Below are 23,016 nucleotides of genomic sequence, written 5' to 3' on the forward strand. Positions count from 1 at the left end.
GTCCTGGTGGCTCTGTTGGGTTCCTGGGTTCTTCGCTGCGGTCCTGGGGGCTCTCTTGGAGTCTTCTGGACTCTGTTGGGGTCCTGGGGTCTTCTCTGGTGTCCTGGGATCTTCGCTGGGGTCCTCGGGGCTCTGTTGGGGTTCTGGGGGCTCTGCTGGGTTCCTGGGGGCTCTGATGGAGTCCTGAGGGCTCTGTCGGGGTGTTGTCGAGTTCCCTGAGGTCCTGGGGGCATCGCTGTCTTCCAGGTGGCTCTATTGGGGTCTTGGGTGCTTCGCTGGGGTCCTGGGGGCTCTGTTTGGATCCTGGGGGCTCTGTTGGTGTCCTGGGGACTTCGCTGGTGTCCTTGGGGCTCTGTTTGAGTCCGTGGGGCTTCGCTGGTGTCCTGAAAGCTTCGCTGGGGTTGTGGGGGCTCTGCTGGGGTCCTGGGGTCTTCGCTGGGGTCCTGGGTTTTTTGCTGGGGTCCTGTGGGCTCTGTTGGGGTCCTCGGGTCTTCGCTGGGGTCCTGTGGGCTCTATTGGCGTCCTCGGGTCTTCTCTTGGGTGCTGGGGGTTCTGTTGAGGTCCTGGGCACTCTGTTGGTGTCCTGGGGTCTTCTCTGGGGTCCTGGGTTCTTCGCTGGGGCCCTATGGCCTCTGCTTGGGTCCTGAATTCTTCCCTGGGGTCCTGGGAGATCTGTTGAGGTCCTGGGGGCTCAGTTGGGGTCCTGGGGTCTTCGCAGGGGTCCTGGGGGCTCTGTTGAGGTCCTGGGGGCTCTGTTGGGGTCCTGGGGTCTTCGCTGGGGTCCTGGGGGCTCTGTTGCGTTCCTGGGGGCTCTGTTGGTGTCCTTGGGGTATTCTCTGGGGTCCTGGGTTCTTCCCTGGGGTCCTGGGGGCTCTCTTGGGGTCCTGGAGTCTTCACTGGGGTCCTGCGGTTATCACCAGGGTGCTGGCGTCTTCACTGGTGTCTCGGGGTATTCATGGATGTCTGGGGGATTTCACTGGGGTTCTGGGGTTTTCACGGGTGTCTCGGGGTCTTCACTGGGATCCTGGGGTGTTCAACCCTTTCCGGCCTCCTTTTCTTTCTGGCCTCTACCCTCGCCCCCGGCCTCCCACCCCTCCGCGGCCTCCCACCCCTTTCCGGCCTCCTTTTCTTTCTGGCCTCTACCCTCGCCCCCGGCCTCCCACCCCTCTGCGGGGCCTCCACCCCCTGCACCCCTGGGGTGTTCACTGGGGTCCTGGGGTCTTCATTACATTCCTGGGGTGTTCACTGGGGTCCTGGGGTGTTCACTGGTGTCTCGGGCTTTTCACAGGGGTCTCGGGGTCTTCACTAGTGTCCTGGCGTGTTCACTTGGGTCCTGGGGTGTTCACTGGGATCTCGGGGCCTGCACTGGGGTCTAAGGGTGTTCACTGGGGAACTGGGGTCTTCACTGGGGTCCTGGAGTATTCACTGGATTTCTGAGGTCTTCGCTTGTATCCTGGGGTGTTCACTAGGGTCCTGGGGTCTTCACTGGAGTCCTGGAGTCTTCACTGGGGTCCTGGGGTTATCACCAGGGTCCTGGCATCTTCACTGGGGTCTCGGGGTGTTCACTGGGGTTCTGGGGTCTTCACTGGGGTCTCGGGGTATTCACGGATGTCTGGGGCAGTTCACTGGGGTTCTGGGGTTTTCACTATTCTCTCGGGGTCTTTCCTGGGGTCCTGAGGTGTTCATGGGAGTCTCGGGATGTTCACGAGGGTCTCGGGGTCTTCACTAGGTTCCTGGGGTGGTTACTGGGGTCCTGGGAAGTTCACTGGGGTCTCGGGGTCTTCACTGGGGTCTCAGGGTGTTGACTGGGATCTTGGGGTGTAGACTGGGGTCCTGGGGTCTTCACTGGGGTCCTGGGGTGTTCACTAGTGTCCTGGGGTGTTCACTTGAGTCCTGGGGTGTTCACTGGGATCTCGGGGTCTGCACTGGTGTCTCAGGGTCTTCACTGGGGTCTCGGGGACTTCCCTGGGGTATTGGAGATTTCCCTGGGGTCTCGGGGTGTTCACTGGGGTCCTGGGAGTTTCACTAGTGTCTCGGGGTCTTCCCTGGCTTCCTGGGGTGTTCACTAGTGTCCTGGGGGATTTACTGGCGTCCTGGGGTGTTCACTGGGGTCTCGGGGTGTTCACTGGTGTCTCGGGGTGTGCACAGGGGTCTCAAGGTTTTCACTAGGGTCCTGGGGTGTTCACTGGGGTCTCAGGGTCTTCACTAGAGTCCTGGGGTCTTCACTGCCGTCCTGGGGTGTGCTCTGGGCTCCTGGGTTCATTACTGGGGTCCTGGCACCCTCACGGGTGTCTCGGGGTGTTCACTGGGGTCCTGAGGTCTTCATTAGGTTCCCTGGGTGTTCACTGGGGTCCTGGAGTTTTCACGGGCGTCTCGGGGTCTTCACTAGTGTCCTGACATGTTCACTTGGGTCCTGGGGTGTTCACTGGGATCTCGGGGTCTGCACTGGTGTCTTGGGGTCTTCACTGGGGTCTCGGGGTCTTCCCTGGGGTATCGAAGATTTCACTGGGGTCTCGGGGTATTCACTGGGGTCCTGGGAGTTTCACGAGTGTCTCGGGGTCCTCCCTGGCTTCCTGGGGTGTTGACTAGTGTCCCGGAGTGTTTGCTGGGGTTCTGGGGTGTTCATGGCTGTCTCGGGGTGTTCACTGGGGTCTCGGGGTGTTCACGGATGTCTGGGGGTGTTCACTGGGGTCTTGGGAGTTTCACTAGTGTCTCGGGGTCTTCCCTGGCATCTTGGGGTGTTCACTGGGGTCCTGGGGTTTTCACGGGGGTCTCGGGGTCTTCACTAGTGTCCTGGGGTGTTCACTGGGGTTCTGGGGTCTTCACTGGGGTCTCGGGGCCTGCACTGGGGTCTCAGGGTGTTCACTGGGGAACTGGGGTCTTCACTGGTGTCATGGGGTCTTCATGAGTTTCCCGGGGTGTTCACTGGGGTACTGGGGTCTTCACTGGGATCCTGGGGTGTTCACTGGAGTCCCGGGGTTTTCACTCGTCTCTCAGGGTCTTTTATGGAGTCCTGAGGTGTTCATGGGGGTCTCAGGATGTTCACGAGGGTCTCGGGGTCTTCACTAGGTTCCTGGGGTGGTTACTGGGGTCCTGAGAAGTTCACTTGGGTCTTGGGGTGTTCACTGGGGTCTCAGGGTCTTCACTAGAGTCCTGGGGTGTTGACTGCGGTCCTGGGGTGTGCCCTGGGATTCCCTGCCCGGCTCTTTCCCGCGGGTGGATGCGGGGCCGGGCCAGGGGTCCGGGGGCTGGGGCAGCCGGGTAGCGTCCCGGCAGTGTGATGTAAAGGCAGAGGAACAGCAAGTTCCAGAGCCCGGATAGCTCAGTCGGTAGAGCATCAGACTTTTAATCTGAGGGTCCAGGGTTCAAGTCCCTGTTCGGGCGCTAACTCATTTGCTTTTTTCCATTTTCCTGATTTTTTTTTTTCCCTCCCGCAAAAGCCTTTTACACGCGGAGCAGGAGCGGTTTTTCCCACCGAGGGGTCCCAGCTGCGACCCCGGACAGCTCTGTCAGGGAAATGAAAAAAAAAAATAGAACAAGAGAGCAGTGGAAAGAAAAGTTAACCCGCCCGAACAGGGACTTGAACCCTGGACCCTCAGATTAAAAGTCTGATGCTCTACCGACTGAGCTATCCGGGCTCCACAAAGCGCTTTGCCAGGCCCTTCTATAGCCGCGCGCCGGCACGGGGGGAGCGTGATGGCCCACACCGGGCCGGGGGGAGGCACGGGGGGACTCGCACCGGGCCGGGGCTGGGGGAGCGCGGCCTACTTCGGGCTGGGTAGAGGGAGGCACAGGAGGGCTTGCACCGGCCTGGAGGAGGGGGTGCTGCTCTGTAGCTTATTAAGCGGTTCCGGCCCGGAGGGTTGCTCCGGGCTGCTTACCGGGGGTGTTGCACCGGGCCCGCTGCGGGGGGGCCCTTGCACCGGGCCAGGGGACGACCACGACGACGACGACACGCGCTCGCCGCTCGTCCTCCACCGCGAGGGGGGCGCGCAGCCGGCGCGGCGATGCCGTCCTCTCTAGGCACAGCTTCCTGGGAGCTCTATGGTGCGCCCCCGCCGGGCCGGGCGCCGCCGCGGAAGCGCCCGCGCAGCCATGTTGCCTGCCAGGGGAAGCGGCGGCCCGGAGCGCCGCTGAGGTGGTGGAGAGGAGCCCTCGGGGGGTGTAGGGGTGACCCCCGACCCCCCCCTCACACCCCCCGACCCCGGGCTTCGGGGCGACCTGCGGCCCATGGAGCAGCTGTAGGGTGAGCCCGGGGCGGGGGGGCACGGGCCTGGCCGGGGGAGCGCGGAGGGCGGCGGGGTGCGGGGCCAGGAGCGGGGTGCGGGGGGGGGTCCGACAGAAAGCGGCCCCGCATCGCCTCGGGAGCGGGGCCGGGGGGAGCGGAAGCTCCTCTCCCGGCTCCCAGGGCTGCGCGTCTGTGCTTGCAGCCGAGGAGCGGTCGCTGTGTCTTAGCTGAAAGCGTTTCTGCTTGAAAATTCTCTGTGGGCAGCAAAAAAAACAACGTGGGTCGTCCAGCCCAGGCCGCGGAGCTTCCCCTTTGGCTGCAGGAGCCGCGTTCCGGTGCCGGGGAGGGCTCGGTCTCGGGGAAGGCGCTGAGGGCCGCGGCCCTGCCCGTCAGAGCCGCGCTGCCGAGGTTCCGGTGTCACCCAGCGATGCTCCCCGCCGAACGTCTGTGAGGAGACCCTGCTGCTGTCTGACAGCTGGCGGTGTGCGGTTGGCAGATGTTTATACCTCTGTTCTAGTGACAGGAGGAGGTGCGGCGAGTGTTTCTGCATTATTGCATCTTTTCCAGCTGAGGGTTACGAGGATGGTGAGGGGACTGGAGCATCTCTGCTACGAGGAGAGGCTGAGGGAGCTGGGCTTGTTCAGCCTGGAGAAGAGAAGGCTGAGAGGGGACCTTAGAAATGCCTCTAACTATCTGCAGGGTGGGGGTCAGGAGGACGGGGCCAGACTCTTTCCAGTGGTGCCCAGCGACAGGACAAGGGGCAGCAGGCACAAACTGAAGCAGAGGATGTTCCAGCTGAACATGAGGAAGACCTTCTTCACTCTGGCCCAGGCTGCCCAGGGAGGCTGTGGAGTCTCCTTCTCTGGAGATATTCCAGCCCCGCCTGGCCGTGGTGCTGTGCAGCCTGCTCTGGGTGACCCTGCTTGGGCAGGGGGTCGGACTGGATGACCCACAGAGGACCCTGCCAACCCCAAACATTCTGTGATTCTGTGGTTTTCCAGAGCACGCTTTTTGCTTTTTAGGCTTTTGTATACCTAAGGGTTATCTGCAGCACTGAAAACTCCGGCAGCATGGAGTCTGAGGAATATGATATGCCCTGGCTACAGCAGAGAGCTGACCGGGACTCTTGGTTGCCATGTGTAAGCTTTCACACCGTGATTTTAGCCTTAAACCCTGCCATGCCTTCCAGGGCAGAACACTGCCAGTGCCCCTGTGGTGTGAGGGTTGGCAGTGACAGCTCTGCTAAGTGCAATATGAATGACAAGGAAGTGTTTTCATGGAGGGATTAATAACTCAAAGATCAGATGTGTAATATTTGACACTTACACAGATGGACTTTAAAATATGATCCCTAGTTCCTAGGCTGATCAGTTCTGACACATCCTGTCTGGGGTAGTGCAGAATTTAGGACTGTAGCGCTCACAGAGTTAAAAAGAGCTTAAGTAAAGCTACAACAACCCAGGATTTAAATTTGACAGAAGTGGGGTTTGATAGATGCAAATTACAAATTTTTGGAGAAGAGATAATGAGTGAAATCAAAGGGGCCACTGAAATACAAAGAGTGCTGTTACAAGAACTTGGGCTGGTTTCCACTCTGGTGTTTGTTCATTTAACACCCTCCAGCAGCTCCCAGTTACCACCTGGCTGGCATAGGTGGCCCTGCTCCAAGCAGGGTGCTGGGGGCTATCCCTGCCAAGTAGGTGAGGTGCCTAGCACCACCCTGCATTATGCTTACCGCTGGGAGGCTGGATGGGAAACATGCCGGTCGAAAAAGGGTTAAAATTCATATCCCAACTGCCTGCTTCTGGAGAAGCGTACTGTGGACTTTGTGCGGCAAACACACGCAATAGGACTTTGAGTGAATGCGTATTTAGCAATTCTGCTAGGAGCAGAGCAAAAGCCCTTAGATCTTCAGCAATATGCAGACTTGTAAGTGAAACATCACGCAGCTGGTCCTGCTGAAGATGTGGTTAAAATAAGGGCTTTTCTCATTTTTCAGTGCTGCAAAAAATAGATTATTAGCTTCAGTTTCACTCAGCAGTTCTAAAGTACTTGGCTCAACGCTGAAGAGTTCCTGTCTGTGACAGGAGCAGTCAGCACGGTCACGTCAGGGTATTACATAGCCGTTACCTGGTGAAGAAGCTTGTCTTCATGATCTAACTACTGCTTGCTCCATGGTTGAATGCATTAAAATAGTGATATTGATTTGGCATTCCCTTAAAAAAGATATCTGCTGTTGGGAAAAGCGACCCTGAGAAAATCTGGATTTAATCTGTTAAAATCGAGATAAATGGAAACAAGGGCGTGTGTGGTGGGGTGGGACTGCTGCCCAGTTCCAGACATCTCTGGGCAGCTGATTTAGGCAGATTGGCAGAGCAATTTGCCAGTGTGCATTTTTGAATTCGAACAGTCAGTCTTGGGTTTCCTCCTGCTTAACACGTTTTGCAATAAAAGGTGTTGCATAACATTTGTATTTGTCAGCTACCAAGGTTTGTCAAAGTCTGGCTGATTTTGGTGCATTGCTGGTAGACCTTTGGGGAGCAGCACACAATTTGCAGCAGATGCATCAGCAGCAGCAAAACTCATGTCAGGTGAAATTCAGAATGAATTTGTTTTGTATTAGAAGAGCTTGATTTTACTCCAGAGCAATTGTCAAAAAGGAACTCTAATGTCATTGTTTCAGCTAAATATTAAAAATAGCAGCCCTAACTTTTGTTGCCATAAGTAATGCATTAAATGACTTCTCTGTAGTAAAGTGGGTCTATTCTCTGGATACTTTTCCTAGCAGAGGATATTTTTCCTGATTGAATGCCAAGTCAATATCAAAGCAACGGATTAAAGCACTTAACTGAGCACAGGACAGCAAAAATTTGAGTCAAGCAGTCTAGAAAGCGTGGAATCTATTAAATCCTGTCACTCACAGCCCAGTTTTCTCTCCTCCTGCTGCCCCTTCCCAGCTAGAAGCCCCCAAATAACCAGCCAACACTTGCAAGGCCTCATGGAGTGAAATTGTGACAAGGCAGCGCTTGTTGGCAGGTGGCAGCAGAGGGACGACCATGGTGTTTCCATGCCTGGCATCGTCCAGCTCTCAAAAGACCTGTGAAGTGTTGGGAACACAGTGATGGGATCAGGTGAAGTGTATGGCCCAGAGAAAGGTAGAAGCACTGTGACAGCACTGATGAAGCCACAGATGTAGTGAGACACAGCTTACAGGGAGGAGTGATGGTGTTTCTGTCACAAGCCAGGGGAAAATAGACAGGCAGAAGGACTTGGAGGCATGAAAACTCACAGGGACTCACACTGATAGGGACAAACCTAATTAACTCTGACTCAGTTGTCAGATTGGTGCTTGTTTAAAGCCTCCCCTCCAGGGCTGCTCTCTACATGGTGCTGTACATGAGACTGCAAATTTGTTTTCAGTAGAAATTTGGCTTTATTTGAAAGCGTGAAAAAGGATGATGCTAACTGAGGACAGGACTGCAATGTCAGACCTTACTCTCTGTGTGAGTGATGCCGTGAAAAGCTGGCGTTGAGGACTCGATAGTCAGAGGGATATTAAGTAGGTGTGCTTTACTGAGGCTGTGTGGCTCCCGTTACAGAGTCCACAGGTACACCAAACAATAACGTTTAGTTTGCACTCCCTGCTGTGTCTGCACTTTGCACAAAAGTTAGAAACTGTATTCTTTCCTTAAAAGGGGACTTTAAAACAAAAGCTGAACCTAAATTGGAAGTTCAGCTTCAACTTTTCAGACACTGCTATGAAGAAAAGTCCATACACCGTGTGCTTGCACTCGCTGCTGGGTCCGTTAAGGTCTTTTGTCTCAAGCCTTGCCTTCTGCAACCACCAGAAGCTGTGGTCTAGGGGGGTTTTGCCCTCTGGAGAGAGGGAACTGTTACTCACGAAACAGACAGATGACTTGTTCCTGTAGTGTGCATGACCATATGAAGTGTTCCAGTGGAAAAAATTGTTACTTCATGACTCGTTTGTGATTCATGGTTTCCTGCAAATCGTTACTCTGGTCCAGTGGCATTTGTCTACATATATATATATGTAGCTCCAGAGCTATAGAGGGCAATGACAGTAAGTTCCCTGGTGCTTCCTTCAGTTGGCTGCAAATCAGTTTAGACACTTCCAGGGTTGTGGGGTAAAATATTTGGCACAAAACAGGTAGGAAAATAGAGTTGCAGGAGAAAGTTAAATAGAGCTCACCGAGCAAGAAGCTTCTCGGTTCTCGAGGAATTTCCACCATTTGTGTTTCTGGCCGGCGTGGGTACAGAGGGTGGTAACAAGGGAGATTCTCTGCCCTGGCAGGCCAGTGACTGGTGGCTGCCTCCAGAAATCTTGTGGATGTCTGCAGCCTGGGCATGTTTTAGAGCTTGCATGCTTGGGAAGAGAGCGTTCAGTAATCCCAAGGTTAATTTCTAATTAAAGTTAATATTACTAATAAACTATCTAAAAATCTAGTTTAGCTGTAAAGACTGGAGGCAAGGCACCGGTTTGCCTGCCTGTAGCAAAACCAGCAGTGAAAGGGTGAACGTGCTCTGGGTGCCACCCAGCCCCAGGGAAGGCAGAACCCACTGCTGGCTCCTGCTCTGTCCCTGTTCACACCAGCTTGGGCCCCTGGCAGCAGGCGGGGTGCTGTGCAGGGACTCCCCTCCCTGGCTGGCAGGGGCAGTTGCTGGGGGTCTGGGGGCTCACAGAGCCCCCCGCACACCCTGCTGTGGGACCCTCTCGGCACTGCTGCACAGGGCAGGGAGGTTCGAGGCAGGTAAGTTCGCAGCTGGTACAAAGTACAGCTCAGCTCAAAGCATGAAGGGTCCTGGGGGTGGTTTGTGTTGCAATGTGCTTGGCATTATTAAGTGGAAACCTCAGTTAAGATTTTAGTTTATAAGGCACTGATCATGTGGAATTGGTTTTAGCTTTGCAAGTCACTTGCTTTGGGTTACTACCTACATCTGGTCACTATCAATGTTATTTACCAAACAAACATTTGATATGCTTTAATCAAGCTTTCCTAAATATTTAGAGATGTTTGATCACCAGGAATTCTTTTGTTCCTGATAGTGCCTTACTTCAGAGAAATGTGATGCTGTAAGAACTATCAGAAGCCTCCAACAAAGTCATTACAAGTCGCTTTTAGTAGATGGGGCAGGGGAGGGATGGATGGTTACCAGTGGTCAGTAACTTGAATTGGTGCTAAAGCTCAGATTTTTGTCATTACTAAGGCTTCTGCACTGCCTGCTTGATAGATGTTCAGCCTGTTTTGTCTACATCTAAAATGTTTGGTTACATTCCTCAGGCATAAGTCTGGTTATTTTGCTAATATTTACTTTTTAAAGTAGCTAATCATGCTAGCTTACGTTCTTTATAACTGATGTAGTGGTAATAAATTCATTTACTATGTCTGGAAAAAAAAATAATCTGTGAAAGACAGTGTAGATACCGCTTTGAAAGTTTTTGGCTTTGCATTTTCAAATCTAATTTAAACAACTGCATGGGTTAGAAGTTGACACTTCTTCCAGATTCCACCCAGTAAAAGCTTTCCCAGAGTGGCATCTACATAGGCAAATTCAGGAGCCAGACTTTCTAGTTCAGCGCATGCTCTAGCCTTAAGTTTACCAAAATGGCAGTTGTAGGGCTTGTTTCAGTATTGCCTCCAGAAGAGCAACCAGATTTACACTGAAATGGAGATTTTATTGTGAATAGGTCCAGGGACACACAACAGTTTTGCAGGTATATTGGCCTGGGCTTCAGTGCTGAGACCAAGAAGTCCAGCCTTAAGTTCCTTCTCCATCAGGTTCAAGTTACTTTTTTTGCAGTGGCTAGTTAATTTACACCATCCTTTCTCTTTAAATATGAAGAAGTTTTCAAAGCTGTTGTGTGGCGTAGATTAAACTGGGTTGTGCTGTGAACATGAGTCATTACAGATCATTCTCCATATGAGGCTGTGCTCTTTGGGTGGATACTGAAACTGATAGGGCCTGACAAATTCAAATAGCTGCAGGACTTCCCCTTTTGTTCCTTTCCAGGAAAGGTTCTTTTCACCTGCTCACCCAGTAATGCTGTTAAAACTGTTAGTTTATAGCCTGCATCTAGTCATTTTAGATGAAGGCTGCAGCAGCTTTAGCAGGTTTTCAGCTCTTGGAAAAGCAGGTGGGGAATGTGTTAATCATTGCCATCAGCACTGACTGCTCCTCCTTTTGGACAATCAGGGGGTTGCTGTCTTGTGAAGATTTCCATTGTGGTTGATTGTGACTCAGCTTCCATTTCCCCCCTCCTCTTGACACAAGGATTTCACCATGTTAAGAGTTTGCCAGTGTCATGACGGGGACTAGCAGGTCCCCAAGTTCCTTGCCATGCTGTGCCACTCTTGGAGATGGGCAGAGGCAAAGCATCCTCAGTGCCACAGCAGATCCATCCCAGTTGTTCTCACCTGGCTTTGTCAGGCAGTGGGCAGCTGGATGCAGTTTGGGTAGGACAAAGCAGGTGAGGGGCACAGGAACATTAGCATTATCAGCAGTCATTTAAGATATGCATACAGGGCTAATTTTAAACACTGGTTTCCTGAAGCTTCTCAGAAGTGGAAGTGGTTAAAATCAAGACTAGGTTTCTCAGCTTAACTGATACATGAACCTTCTCATTTATAGGTTTGTGTTGTGAACAGCTAATCACTGCCACAATGACATCTCCAAGCTCTGCCCAGCATCCAGCAGCTGAGAATGCCTGCAGAATCACACTCGGACAAGTTAACCAGGTAATTGACTTTCCCACTTATCTTCACTGCTTTCTCCTCACTAAAGCAGTAATTTCTTCCATCAAATCAAAGCTCTCCAAGTACATTTAAGTAAGAGGAATTTAGCCTGATGGAGTAGGGCTTTTATCCTGAGGACCTGTGTTAGCTTTCACTATCAGATCAATGATTTATGAACATTTTAAAGGGGAATGAGAGGAAAAAGCAGTTAAAACTAGCAGTATAAGAAAGCGTATAATGCATATTTTTGTGCTGGACCTATACTTGAAGAATTCCACGTGCAGCATTCCTTCCAGTGCTAGTCTCTGAGGCAGTTGTCTTAGAGCTTTGTAACCTTGCATGCTGAACTTTGTCTAGTCAGTAATACATCCTCATGCCTTTTCTGGAGTCAGTTTAAGGAAGTATTGAACATGCAGTACTCCCGTTATCAACTATGTCTAGGGTCTTGCTGGAAGAAGAAATACACACCATGTTGACAGCCGGAGAATAGAAATTTGCAAACAGTAACTGGAGAAATCCAGTCTAAAAATCAGGAAGGTTTCTTTCAGACAGGCATCCAGCCTTCCAGAGCCAATCCATTGTAAGAATCATCTCCACAAGATGAGGGAATGTGGCAGGAGTGGAAATAAGCTGATGGGAAGTTAAGAGATGCTCTCATTTGAGTCTTAATTTAGAAGCTTTGAAATGTAGCCAAGTCCTGTTCAGAATTGATGTATATGCATATTTATTCAACTCACTTTGCATGAAAGAAGTAGTAAATAGGCTCTGTTATTAGTAACAAAATACTAATTGTCAACACTCAGTGTCCTAGGCAGCGTGGAATAAACACTTCCATTTTGGTCATACTGTAGTAGCTAAGGACCCATTTTAAAATTACTAAGCTAACTAGGTTGCTTCTTTAATCAGAAAGAGATGTGTGAGAAGTTACTTCAAAATCCATTTGAGGGTGGTCATTAGAGAAATGAATGAATGCAAACACATAATTTCATCTTATTAAAAAGCATGTGCTGATACAAGCACTTATTTGAGTTGTGCTGAGCTGTTTTCCTAGTGAAAAAGCTGTTCTTGAGAAAGAGACTTGGGGCTGGACACAAGCTGTTCTGTTTGAGCTTGAAAATGCATTTACCAGACATCATAATGAGAAAACAGGCAGACCAGACACATTTAGAAAGGAGGTAAATTTTTTACAACATTAGAAACCAGTGCAACAAATACATTGCCATGATACTGCCTGATAGCTGAGTGACAAATTATACTACACTGGTGACAAACAGCTCCTTGCCTTACACAGGGAAACGGTGCTGTAGCTCAGACTGTCTCTTGAGGGGATGTTGTAGGGCTTCAAGTAGGCTCTGCTGTTTGGAAAAGGGGGGAGACTGCAGTTGCATTTATATGGGCAGAAAGGAGGTATGGGTATGAGACACAGGTGAACCCACCTAACATTGATGGGTGAAGGCCTTTGCTAGCTAGCACAGATTATGTGCCTTGAGAGCGTGAGCCTTGTCAAAGTGTAGGGGAAACAGCAGTGAACATCATGTGCTGAGGACGGGCCTTTCTGTCCTGAGAGACTGAAATATCTTGCTGTATTAGCATCTGGTAGACAGGAGGACAGAGGAAGAGATTCAGCGTGGGAAACATGTGCATTAGCATACAATATTGTACACAGTTCTGCAGCATTCAGAGGACAGTGAGGGCTTTCTGACATTTTCAGGGAACACGAGGCGTCAGGTCATGTGGTCACACCCTCCTAGGAATTGTTAAAATTCATGTGGAACAGATCAGGTAGCAACGTAGGGGGGGAAGCAGCTATTTAAAACTTGCTGCTGCTTTATGTAGCATCGTCTGTGTAATCTGCAACTCAGCGCTGCTTGGGTGTGGAGGTGAAACCTAAAGGGGTTGTGAGGCAGTTGCATCGTTCCCAGAGTGCTTTACATTTTATATAATAAAGATTTTGTTTGATGAGTGAGATCCACAGAAAATACAGGTTCTGGTCGTTGGTGTTAATTAGCCACACCTTGGGTTTAATGCAGTCTTATTACTGTGTGCCATTCATGGATCCTAATAAATACATACTCCCCAAGGTCTGAACAGAGCAGACCCAGTTTATTCTCTGCACTAATTGAGAAAATTCAGGCATACTGGTCTTGAAGTGGCAGTCTGAATGCACCGTCATTGCTCTTCAATACATGACTCAGTACATCTGGTTAGTCACTGCCGAGGACTCCATACCAAGGGTCTGAGTTTCCAATCTTCTCTCACAGGATGAATGACATCAAAGTTAATGGGGCAGTGTGAGTGATTAAAGCCTTGAGAGCTGGCTGCCCAAATTCCTTGGCTGTTTTTTGTCTTGCACTTGAGTCAGAATGATTGTGCTGATTTCCAGTCCTTCTGACTTCTGTTTAAGCATTTGTCCATGCAGATCAGGCCTAAAAAAGAGCACCAGCCTTCAGCAGGTTAGCCCGAGGCAAGCAGTGTTTCCCCACAACCTCCAGCTCGCACCACGGCTGCAGCTCTCTGCTCGGTGCCAGCCTTACACAGGTTGACTTGGGCAGCTTGGGTTTGCTAGCTGCGAGACGCAGCCGTGCGTGCCAGGGTGACGTGCCTCGTCTCAGCAGGGCACTGCTTCGTGTCATCAAACGAAACGCTGCGCTTTGTGTTTTAGGTGCGACCCAAACCGCCGCTGCTGAAGATTCTGCAGGCTGCAGGCGCCCAAGGCGAAACCTTCACGCTGAAGGAGGTGGGCTCAGTTCCTGGGCACTGAAAACTCTGCCTGTCCCGGATTGTCTGGGAGATGGCGCTTTGTGGGGAAGGGATGGGACTGGCCAGTAGTTTTTCTGTACTTCGAAGCCCTGTCTGCAAAATAAAGGTACCTTACCCATAGGGCTGCTGTGATTTTGTTGATCAGAAATTGTTTTGAGATCCCCCGGAGGAATCGGAATAGGAGTGTGAAATATTAAAGATAGTTATTTTATCCTGGAAAATCAGAAAGCTCTTCAGGGAGAAGGGAGATAGGATACCCACGTTCCTGAGAGCGTGTAGGAGATTCTGTTCAGTTGTCTTGCTCTCTGCTCAGTGCATGAAAGCCTTAAAATTTGAATTCTAGCTGATATTTTTCTTTTAACTTTCCTTTGAAATGGCTTGTCAGCTAAACCTATGAGACCCTGTGAATTCATTTATTTTAAGATTAAAATGCAATATGTGTACAAGATTAAAAAAATGACACTGGCTGTGATTTACAAGAGTATCCTGTCTGCAAAAAATTAAATGCAACGTTTTTTCATTATGAAAGTGTCAAATGTTCCTGCAGAGCCCTGTGACTTATTTTAAACACTTATGCATTTAAATAACTTATTTAGCTTCTAAAAATTTTTGCAAAAACAAATTGAATGGTGTAAAAGGGGGGAGTTGAGTATTAAATGCAGGTTACTTGTATAGATTAACATTTTCGCACAGTTAAGTCAGTTTTGCTGCAGCGGAGTACTGTGAGCAACTTTTTGGTGACACTGTCATTCAGGAGGGTCACTGTGACGGGTACTGGTGGGTGGAACCTGCCTACATTGTGCTTCATGCATTTTGCTTTCTCTTCTTGTACTCTGGATTCCTCACTATAGCTGGCAGTGTCCACTGGCTCTCAGAGGGTGTTTCCTCTCCATCCTTATTTGTGATACTAAAGCATGTATTTTTGCATTCTGCAGACTGTCTCGTGAAGGACAGCACTGTAACCTGTGGTCATCCTTTAGTAATAGCTTATTCTTTTAACTGGGGGTACCTTCTGCCACCTCCCCACCCATTTCCGTCTCTTCTTTACTCCGAGTTGAACAGCGGCAGGCTCCGTCTGCAGCTCTCACTGAGGGAGACTGTCCAGAAAAAAGTATAATCACCCATCTTGCGTTTGATTTTAATGTGGAGTAGCAGAGTGTCTGATATTTATCCATCTTCAACTCAGTTTTCCTGCTTGTCAAGGGTTAATAGTTACAAACCTTATAGCAATATGGTAAAGCACAACTCTCCCTTGGTTGGGAGGCACCGACGAGTTGCAGATGTGCATAAAACCAGCTACTATTTGACTCACACTGTATAGGGTAGCAGGAGGCAAGTATCATGAACTAAAGCAGATTTCCAGGGTCTTTGGTGGTTTGGTTTCCACTGCAGCTACGGCTGATGGCATGTTATGTATCCACAGGTTATGCATTACCTAGGACAGTATATAATGGTGAGGCAGCTATACGACAAAAGACAGCAACACATGGTCTATTGTGGAGGAGATCAGCTGGGAGAACTGCTGGGACTGGAGAGCTTCTCTGTAAAAGATCCAAGGTAGGAAAAAGTGACCTTTAACGTATGTTGTATTATGGAGGTTGCCGAGACAGGAGACTCCTGGTGTCGCTGTTATCTTTTCCCCCTTTCATTTCTGCATCTTCTCAGGCCCTTCATCTCAGATTTAAGCAAAAACCTGCATCACAGAATCTGCATCCTTCAGTGAAGTTCTGAGCTAGACTTCTCTGTAGCAAGCATTTAGGACTGGCAAATAAAAAAACCACCACAGTTTCTAGTGACTCTCTGGGTAATAACAGGAAAATTCTGTCCCTGCTTGAAAAGGGTAATGCTGGTTGGTTTTGTGAGTATACTCAACTGTCGCCTTCTTTCCCACAGCCCAGTCTATGACATGTTGAAACGGAACCTGACTTCTGCTGCAATGGCAGGTAGGTTTGTCACAGTATGGGCAAGTATATTCAATATAGTGTTGATGTAACTTGGGTAAGTAATGATATTCAGAAAAGAGAAATGTTTCTGTTGGAACAAACTGCTCATTTGACAAGACAGTCTCTTAGAGTATGTGTCTTTTCTGTGTGTCCACCATCAGTAGCTGTGGTATGACATCAGTTAGCTGTTTGAGTAACGTGGCTGCCTATAACCAACGGCCAAACCTCGGCACAGCGGGGACACTCTGTCTGGAAGCACACTGACAGAGCTAAATACTACGGATGTACAAATCAGTGTGGCTGAAGTATCCCGTCCAAATCCTTACTGATTTCTCAGTCTTTTCTCAGTTTTGTAGCACACGGTGACTTCTCACTCTGACCTCCTTTTATGCTTTCATAATCTTGAGACTGAATATAAGAGTGCTGGAAACGCAGCCTAGTTCTGTAACCCAAAGAGGTCTGGACTTTAATCAAACACTTGTTGAACCTTTAAAGCTCATTTTTACTTTCCCAGCTTATAAGAGAAATCAAATCCATCCACATCATAAGTCCTTCAGTCATAAATTAAAGTTAATTCTTAAATTAGTCTCAGCTGATGGCTTCCTTGCAGCCACTTTCCATTGTGTGGCTGGTAATCTTCATTTGAAAAAAAACTTCTGATAAAACTGGAAGTGTGCAAATCATGAGGGAGCTGCCCCAGGAGAGCTGTGGAGTCTCGTGCCATCCTTCTGGGGGTCTCTAAGCAGATAATATGGACTTAATTCTTCATAAGGACTTAGTCTATTTTTGCACACGTATACAAAAGCTCTTGCAAGTTTAGAAACTGTTGAGAAAACATGGCCCTAAACTGCTTAGTACTCTGCTTTGAGCCATGTATTGGTGCCTCTGAGGTCCCCGTCCTTTCTTTATTTATGTAGAAGAATCTTCCTAAGCGGACTCTCATCTACACACGTTACCTACAGAATAACTGTGTGAGTGCTGTTTCCCTCGCTGGTGATGCCCTGGCTGCTTCCCTATAGGCAGTGTATGTGGAGAGCAAAGGGTCCCAGCGAAACACTCTCTCCTCTGCTGCCGAGTCCCCTTCTACATGCGTGCATGTGGCTGTGTGTGTCTGCCTGGGTGTGCATGTGTGGTGCAGTCATGGTGTAACTAAACCTGCCAAAGGAAACACTGTTCCTTTAGGGAGATGATCACTGAGTTATACCACCGTGTCTGCTTGTGTATGCGTGTGCCTATAAAACGAAACAAGCTTGGCAGACCAGACCTTTGACAAATACATAGGAAGGGTGACGGCTGACACTAGGCATTGTTTTTCCTTCGTTGCAGTGTAGGAATAACTGGAAGTGCCGTAGGGCCTAAAGAGGTCTTCATGTTTCATGTTTTGTAATAGCTGCTTGTATTCATTAGCCAAATCAGTGCTTATCAGCAGATCATTTGGCAGATTATCTCGGCCGCTTCTTTTAAGTACACTTGTAGAAAGAAAAGTGACTGCAGTACATCTTGGTATTAAAGACTAAGCTCTTACATAATGCTCTTTATCAGATGGTGTCCTTGCTTGGCTAGCTTTCGCTCCAATTACAACTCACATGAGGTGTGTTTAGGAGTACTTCAAGGACATTTTGTGTTCGGTTTCTAGTATATGTCGGCTTGGAAAAGGAAGCCTTCCAATAAGCAGAGTGTCTTTTCACACGGTGTTTAAGGCTAGTTTGCATTATTTATAAAGTGTTAGAAGGGCAAGTCTTTCCCTCTTCCAATGCCCCTGCAGAGCCAAAGCAATTACAGATGAGCCAGTTGGCTTCTGTTTCCCTTCAGGTATTTAAATAATCAGTGACCGCAGGAGCTGTAGGGTGATAAAAGGGAAGAAGAGAAAGCTGAACTAATGCATGGAGGGCAAAGAAAATGGGCTAGAGCCATGTCATTTGGTGGTCCTGTATTTTGGTCTATTTTATGGACCACTTTGTGGTCCACTTTCCTGCCTACAGCAGTAGTTTTCAGTATCTTCATATCAGTGCCATGATTCATTATGTGAATCAGACTGTTCATGTCTCCCTGGCATTCAGCAGGGAATTTCTCTGCCAAAATGAAAGGGGAGCAAGCAGGAGCCATCCTTGCATCTTTTGTTCTCTAGCAAGTCATTCTGTTCAAAGGGTAGGCTTCCTAAGTGCAGCTCTCTTATTACATCGAAAGATTTCTGTCAGTGTGATTGTTCTTGCTATTTAGGTTGCCCTTTTAATTAACTCTTGGGGCCAGCATAATCATGTGGATTAAACTGTGTTATGGATATGTACACGGTTACCCAGGAAAGAGCTTGCTGTGCAGGGAATTTTCCTGTCTTTAGTCTTTGTTCTTCATGCCTGTACCCTTTAAGAAAGGTGTTTTTTCTGTCTCAGCCTAAGCTGAAAGAGATAGTGTCCTCAGATATTTATAGAAATCTTACTCTTCTGTGTTCACCTTCTTCAGCCTGGATTTGGTCCAGCCTTCAAGTGAGAGTCCCCACCCTCTCCTATTGCTCCGGGTTCTGCCTCCATGCAGACCCCTTATGTGAAGGACCTAAAACTTGTGATGGCAGGACAGCCTGTAGGAAAAAGAATCATTTTTCACATTGGGAAAAAGGTTCTTACATGCGCTGAGGTGTTTCATCAGGCTTCATCTCCGAGGAGGCACACTCTCTCTATTCCGTAGGCTAATGCCTCCATATGTATGTCACGAAGCCTTGGGAATACTGGGGTAATGCCTCTAGGAGATGGCCAGCTTTATAAGGGAGAAAGGGCTCTGTTTCTCTGAAAGGGTTACTCAGAGGTCTGCCAAGCTTGGGTCATTGGTTGCTTGCTGAAGTCCCTCTGTGTTGTGAGAATGGTTATTACCAGGGAAGGTTTTTTCTTTTGTTTTACCTGCCATCTAGATGCTGCACAGAATCTCGCAAAGGAACAGAGCGTCGATAAGCCAAGCCAAGACCAGCTGAAGGTAAACCCACTGCCTGGTGGTTTCTTTTGTTGTACAGAGTGCCCCTTCTCTGTACCTGTGCATGGTGGACTGCCAGAACTTTGTGCTGCTTGGCTGCCGGGTCCTCACCTTCCTGAAAAGTTCTTGAAGTCCACACAGCAGGGACAGAGCGACCCTTCTCTGTTCTCTTCATAACAGAGTACCAGTCTCTGAGCGCGTTTCTCTGGGGTGTAGCACTTCCAGTCCTCAGTTCCTCCAGCGTGCTCTGTACTTCCGTGTCTTTCCCCCCTCTCTTCCATCCCCTCTCTGAGTAGGAATTGCCAAATAATTAAGCTTTCTAAAATGCGTGAACAAGTTTGTGTTTAGTAGGATTGTTGTCAGAAGTTTTCAGACAGAATCTGAAACCTAGGAAAAATCTTTGCACATTCAAACGTGTTTCCAGGTGTCTTTTGGGATTAAGGTAATCTGATCTGGGAGGTGTCTGCTCACATTGGGGGCCAGAGAATCACAAAGATGACAGTATTACTGCATTAAAGATGGCAACTTTTCGACTTTGGCCAACCTTAAGGTTTTTCCTAGGTTGCAGCTATATTATTTGTGCTGATTACAGATGCATTAGCCTTCTTAAAAGGTGAATAGTGTGTAGGTTTTGCTCAGAAACTTTCATTTCTCTTCGTAACTTCTTGCACTGCAGCTGGTGGCTCAGAATGGAAGTGCTACATCCCCTTGTCCCTATAAGCTCTGATGGACTAACACGTGGTTTTTCCTTCCTTCATGCAGTTTAGCCACCAAGAAGGTTCTGACACTGGCATCATGGAGGGCGAAAGCAATGCTTCTGCTTTGTCTACCTCAGAGCAAAAATGTGAGAGTTATGAAGGTGAGTGCCAGCTTTCTGCAGTAACACAATGTGTACAAGCTCTTCTGCTCCTTCTCTAGCGTGACATGCTGAGCTCTGCATCAGCAACATGCTGGAGCAGGGTGTTGGGAGACTAGTAAAAACCTGTTGTGGAATATAATCTTTAAAAAAAATCATTTTCTACTAAAGATTGAGAGACTGCAAATGTTCGCCAAAGGTACTTTATGATAGATGTGTTTTCTAGCTTGGATATTTGGTCTCATACATAAACAAACAATATGCATAAAATGGCAGGTTAAGCCCCAAAAGCACATCTATCACTAAACAATGCCATGAAAAATCTTACAGACCTTACTGAAGGGTATTTTAAATGCTGAAATTATATTTGTATCTATTTATCTTCCCAAGGGACTCTCTCCTCTGATTACATACAACACAGCCTGAGCCGTCTGCGGTCATTACCTGCAAACCAATCAGGGAACTGAATAACAATGGATTTTTTTTTCTATCCAGCTAAAGTGTAATACAGCTACTTCATATTTAGACATTTCCTTTGTTTTAATGCGTGGGGATTTCTTGCTGGTTCACTCACATGGATTTCTGATGTTATGGAAGCAATTTTCCTGTTTTTCTACTTTCTATTCTCACGTTGTTCTCATATCAAGGAACCTAATTTGTAAAACCAAATCTTCTTTGCAAATGTGGGTATTTCCAGATCAGATGAGAGCAGAAGATACTTTCCTGGCTGTATGTGCAGAGGAGGTAGAAACAGTCCTTGTCTGTGCCTTTGAAACTCTTGGCACTGAAGAGCGATAGATTCAAGGTTATCTTGAAATTCAGACTGCTGAGTTTAGAATCATAGACTAAACTGCACAGGCTAACAAGGAGGCTGAAGCATGGGGTTATGGAGGGCGGATTCTTGCTGCTTCTTATTTTGAGCCTGGGTTCGGAATTCAGGACCTCCCATCACTGGAAATGTGATCCAAATTCAAACAGTTCTTTCTGCATCTTAAGTAACTCAAGAAATCTACTCAGTGTTGACTTGGGTAGAGCTCTGAAAGAAGTGTTACTGTTTCTGTATCGAGTCTTAAAAGTAAGGTAAAGCTAAAGAGAACCCGTTACAGAGACACTGGGAACACAGGGATGCTTCTCTGACCTCTGATGGCTGTGCAGTGACATGTTTTGCCAGGTTCACTTGGGCAGATACAGGAGTACAGATGTGCAGCAGATCTGACATCCTGGTACCCTCATAAAAACCCCAAAACTCTTAGCAGTAACTGGTTGTAGAGGAGCAAGAAAGATTTCTAAAATCAGACAGGGCCAAATTTTTCTCTGCTAGTCTCTTAAATAATGTAGGTGTGGCATGACGTAGATTCTACTTGGCTCTTACAGACAAAGACTTAATAGAAAACCTCTCTAAAAGCAAGAAGCCTAAACTGGACCTAGTGTTTGAGGAATGGGATGTAGCTGGTCTTCCATGGTGGTTTTTAGGCAACCTCAGAAGCAATTACAAGTCCAGAAGTAATGGATCAACAGATATTCAGACTAACCAGGTGTGTAGACATTTTAAATAGGTGCACTGTATTCTTTTCCTCTCCTCTTTGGGTTCCAAGTAAATAAAATGTTCTTTCTTTCCCCTTCCCACTCTAGGATTTTCAGCCTCTCCCTTGTGTGTTCCTGTCCCAGCCTTTCGCATCAGGTGGTTGGTTACCTTTAGTGTTTTTAAATAAACTAGGTGCTCTCTGAAGGCTGCGTTCAGCCATTGGAGGTCCTTCTGCACTCCAGAACATTGGTTGTACTTCAGCAGTTGCCCCTCTCCTGGGTTGAAAGTCGTTACGTGGTGCAGATGGCTGTAGTGTGGTGGCCAGCTGCTGAATGGCCAGCTAGCAAGGGGAGCGAGCACAGTGCTGCTTGCAAGAAGGGCTGTCTTTGTGAGAGTAGTGAGCTGCCCCCTTCTCTCCCAGGGGTGACTGGAGAAGCTGCCCAGGGCTAAGAAGGCTCTTAGAGAGGAAGAGGGTAGGGGCATTTGCTGTGGCAATGGCTGTGGTGCTGGTATGCCTGCTGCTAATAACCTGAGCTCTAAGTGGTCTGTTCTGTTTCTTCTCCAACAGGACATAGACACTGCCATTGTTTCAGATACTACTGATGACTTGTGGTTCCTCAACGAAAGCCCGTCGGATCACAACAGTGCTGCAGTCAAGGTGGAAGCGGTTGACTGCGAGGAAGTGAAAGAGGGTGACAAAAAGGTACCTCTTCAAACAGCCACAGTGCTTGTGTTGCACAGGTTGGCCTTGTTTAATTGAGCTCATGGTGCTGTGCTGATTTTGGAGGAGCTGGATCTGTAACCATATGGATTTTAAACTGCATTTAGAAAAGGCTGTCACCATTCCGTGCATGGGGTGATAGTTTTCCTGCATGCTCAATCTGCTGGAGTTTTGGTTTAAATGCATGTATTTTCAAGGCACAAAATTAATTTAAAATGAATTAAAACTCTAGCAGCAACTTTCCTATATTTCTAGCCAGTATCTGCAAGACAGTAAATGAGAAGACTTGAAGAGGAAAATCTTGTGTTTATGTTGTGTTAGCACTCAGTGTAAGATAGGCTGGCCTAAGTCTGCTAGCTGAGGTGGTGGTGAGATTGATCCCAGGTAATTAATCAACTGTGTGTTAAAAGGATTGACTTCGTGATTTCTTCCATGAATATTAGTGGGACCACTCAGGTGTGTATGTGTTTGTATGGTTCATATGTGCATCAGAAAGATGAGTTGACCACAGGCAAATACGACTGTAAACCAGCCCAGCGACAGTTATCAACATTCTGGAATAGACACAGTACATAAAATGGCTTTTAGTTCACTTACAGAAATGACTTTAATATCACAATGGCAATATAGTCATTTTAGTTTTGGTGTACTGTGCCATCAACAGAGATTATTGTGCCCCTCTAACAATATTTCCACTCTTTCCAGGTGACTGAGGATGCGTGTTTGCATGACTTTGAGGATTCTCAGTGCTTAAGTGATGACACAGATACAGAAGCTACTTCTGAGGTAGGCATCCTTTAGGTCAGTGTTCCTTGCCTGGAGCGTGCTACATCCTAGCTGCAGTTGGAAAAACTCGTCCTACGGCTGCTACTGGTTGTGGTAGGAGAAGCCGATTCTTGTATGGGTTTTAAAAGGCAAAAAAAGGCAAAAAATAAAGCCAAAAAAATCTTGTTTGTAACCTGCGTGGAGGAATGTAGAGAAGTTGGCTTGGCTTGGTCTGGTTTGTTTTGGATAGGGCTCTGTTAAGTTTTAAACTGGCAGCCCATGAATGCTCTGACCCACCCAGTCCAAAGACACCAAGCGTCTCTCCTGGTTACAGAGCAGTCCTGGAACTTGGGTGATTTCGGTCACTTCTTGTGGCAATGTGAGAGAATTTATACAAGCTCTAGCTAGGAGGGTTTTTCGACTGGGAGATTAGGGTCTTGGTTTCTACATTGTTCGCCCCTTTTGTGCTGGGGTAATGCAGTGTCAGCATGGGCAGCCGCTGCCC

The 23,016-nt window shown here is 48.3% G+C and overlaps 1 protein-coding gene and 2 non-coding genes across 4 annotated transcripts in view; 2 read left to right on the forward strand and 1 right to left on the reverse strand.

Annotated features, from left to right (window-relative positions):
* The first annotated feature begins 3,311 nt into the window (after nucleotides 1-3,311).
* TRNAK-UUU (transfer RNA lysine (anticodon UUU)) lies at nucleotides 3,312-3,384 on the forward strand. Its single transcript has one exon. It is a non-coding gene; the product is annotated as a tRNA-Lys (tRNA).
* A 181-nt stretch (nucleotides 3,385-3,565) lies between these two features.
* Nucleotides 3,566-3,638, reverse strand: TRNAK-UUU (transfer RNA lysine (anticodon UUU)). The gene has a single exon. It is a non-coding gene; the product is annotated as a tRNA-Lys (tRNA).
* Nucleotides 3,639-4,070: 432 nt separating this feature from the next.
* The window catches only part of MDM4 (MDM4 regulator of p53), a 32,063-nt gene continuing 13,117 nt past the window's right edge, over nucleotides 4,071-23,016 (forward strand). For both annotated transcript variants that reach the window (XM_075443036.1, XM_075443035.1), the window contains exons 1-10: nucleotides 4,071-4,246; nucleotides 10,877-10,983; nucleotides 13,643-13,717; nucleotides 15,164-15,297; nucleotides 15,634-15,683; nucleotides 18,586-18,647; nucleotides 19,407-19,503; nucleotides 20,875-21,035; nucleotides 21,594-21,728; nucleotides 22,452-22,532. In XM_075443036.1, the coding sequence (XP_075299151.1) occupies nucleotides 10,909-10,983; nucleotides 13,643-13,717; nucleotides 15,164-15,297; nucleotides 15,634-15,683; nucleotides 18,586-18,647; nucleotides 19,407-19,503; nucleotides 20,875-21,035; nucleotides 21,594-21,728; nucleotides 22,452-22,532 (870 nt within the window). In that variant the 5' untranslated portion in view covers nucleotides 4,071-4,246; nucleotides 10,877-10,908. The remainder of the gene's footprint in view (nucleotides 4,247-10,876; nucleotides 10,984-13,642; nucleotides 13,718-15,163; nucleotides 15,298-15,633; nucleotides 15,684-18,585; nucleotides 18,648-19,406; nucleotides 19,504-20,874; nucleotides 21,036-21,593; nucleotides 21,729-22,451; nucleotides 22,533-23,016) is intronic.

This window comes from Opisthocomus hoazin, chromosome 25 (genome assembly GCF_030867145.1).
Source record: "Opisthocomus hoazin isolate bOpiHoa1 chromosome 25, bOpiHoa1.hap1, whole genome shotgun sequence".
NCBI lineage: Eukaryota > Metazoa > Chordata > Aves > Opisthocomiformes > Opisthocomidae > Opisthocomus > Opisthocomus hoazin.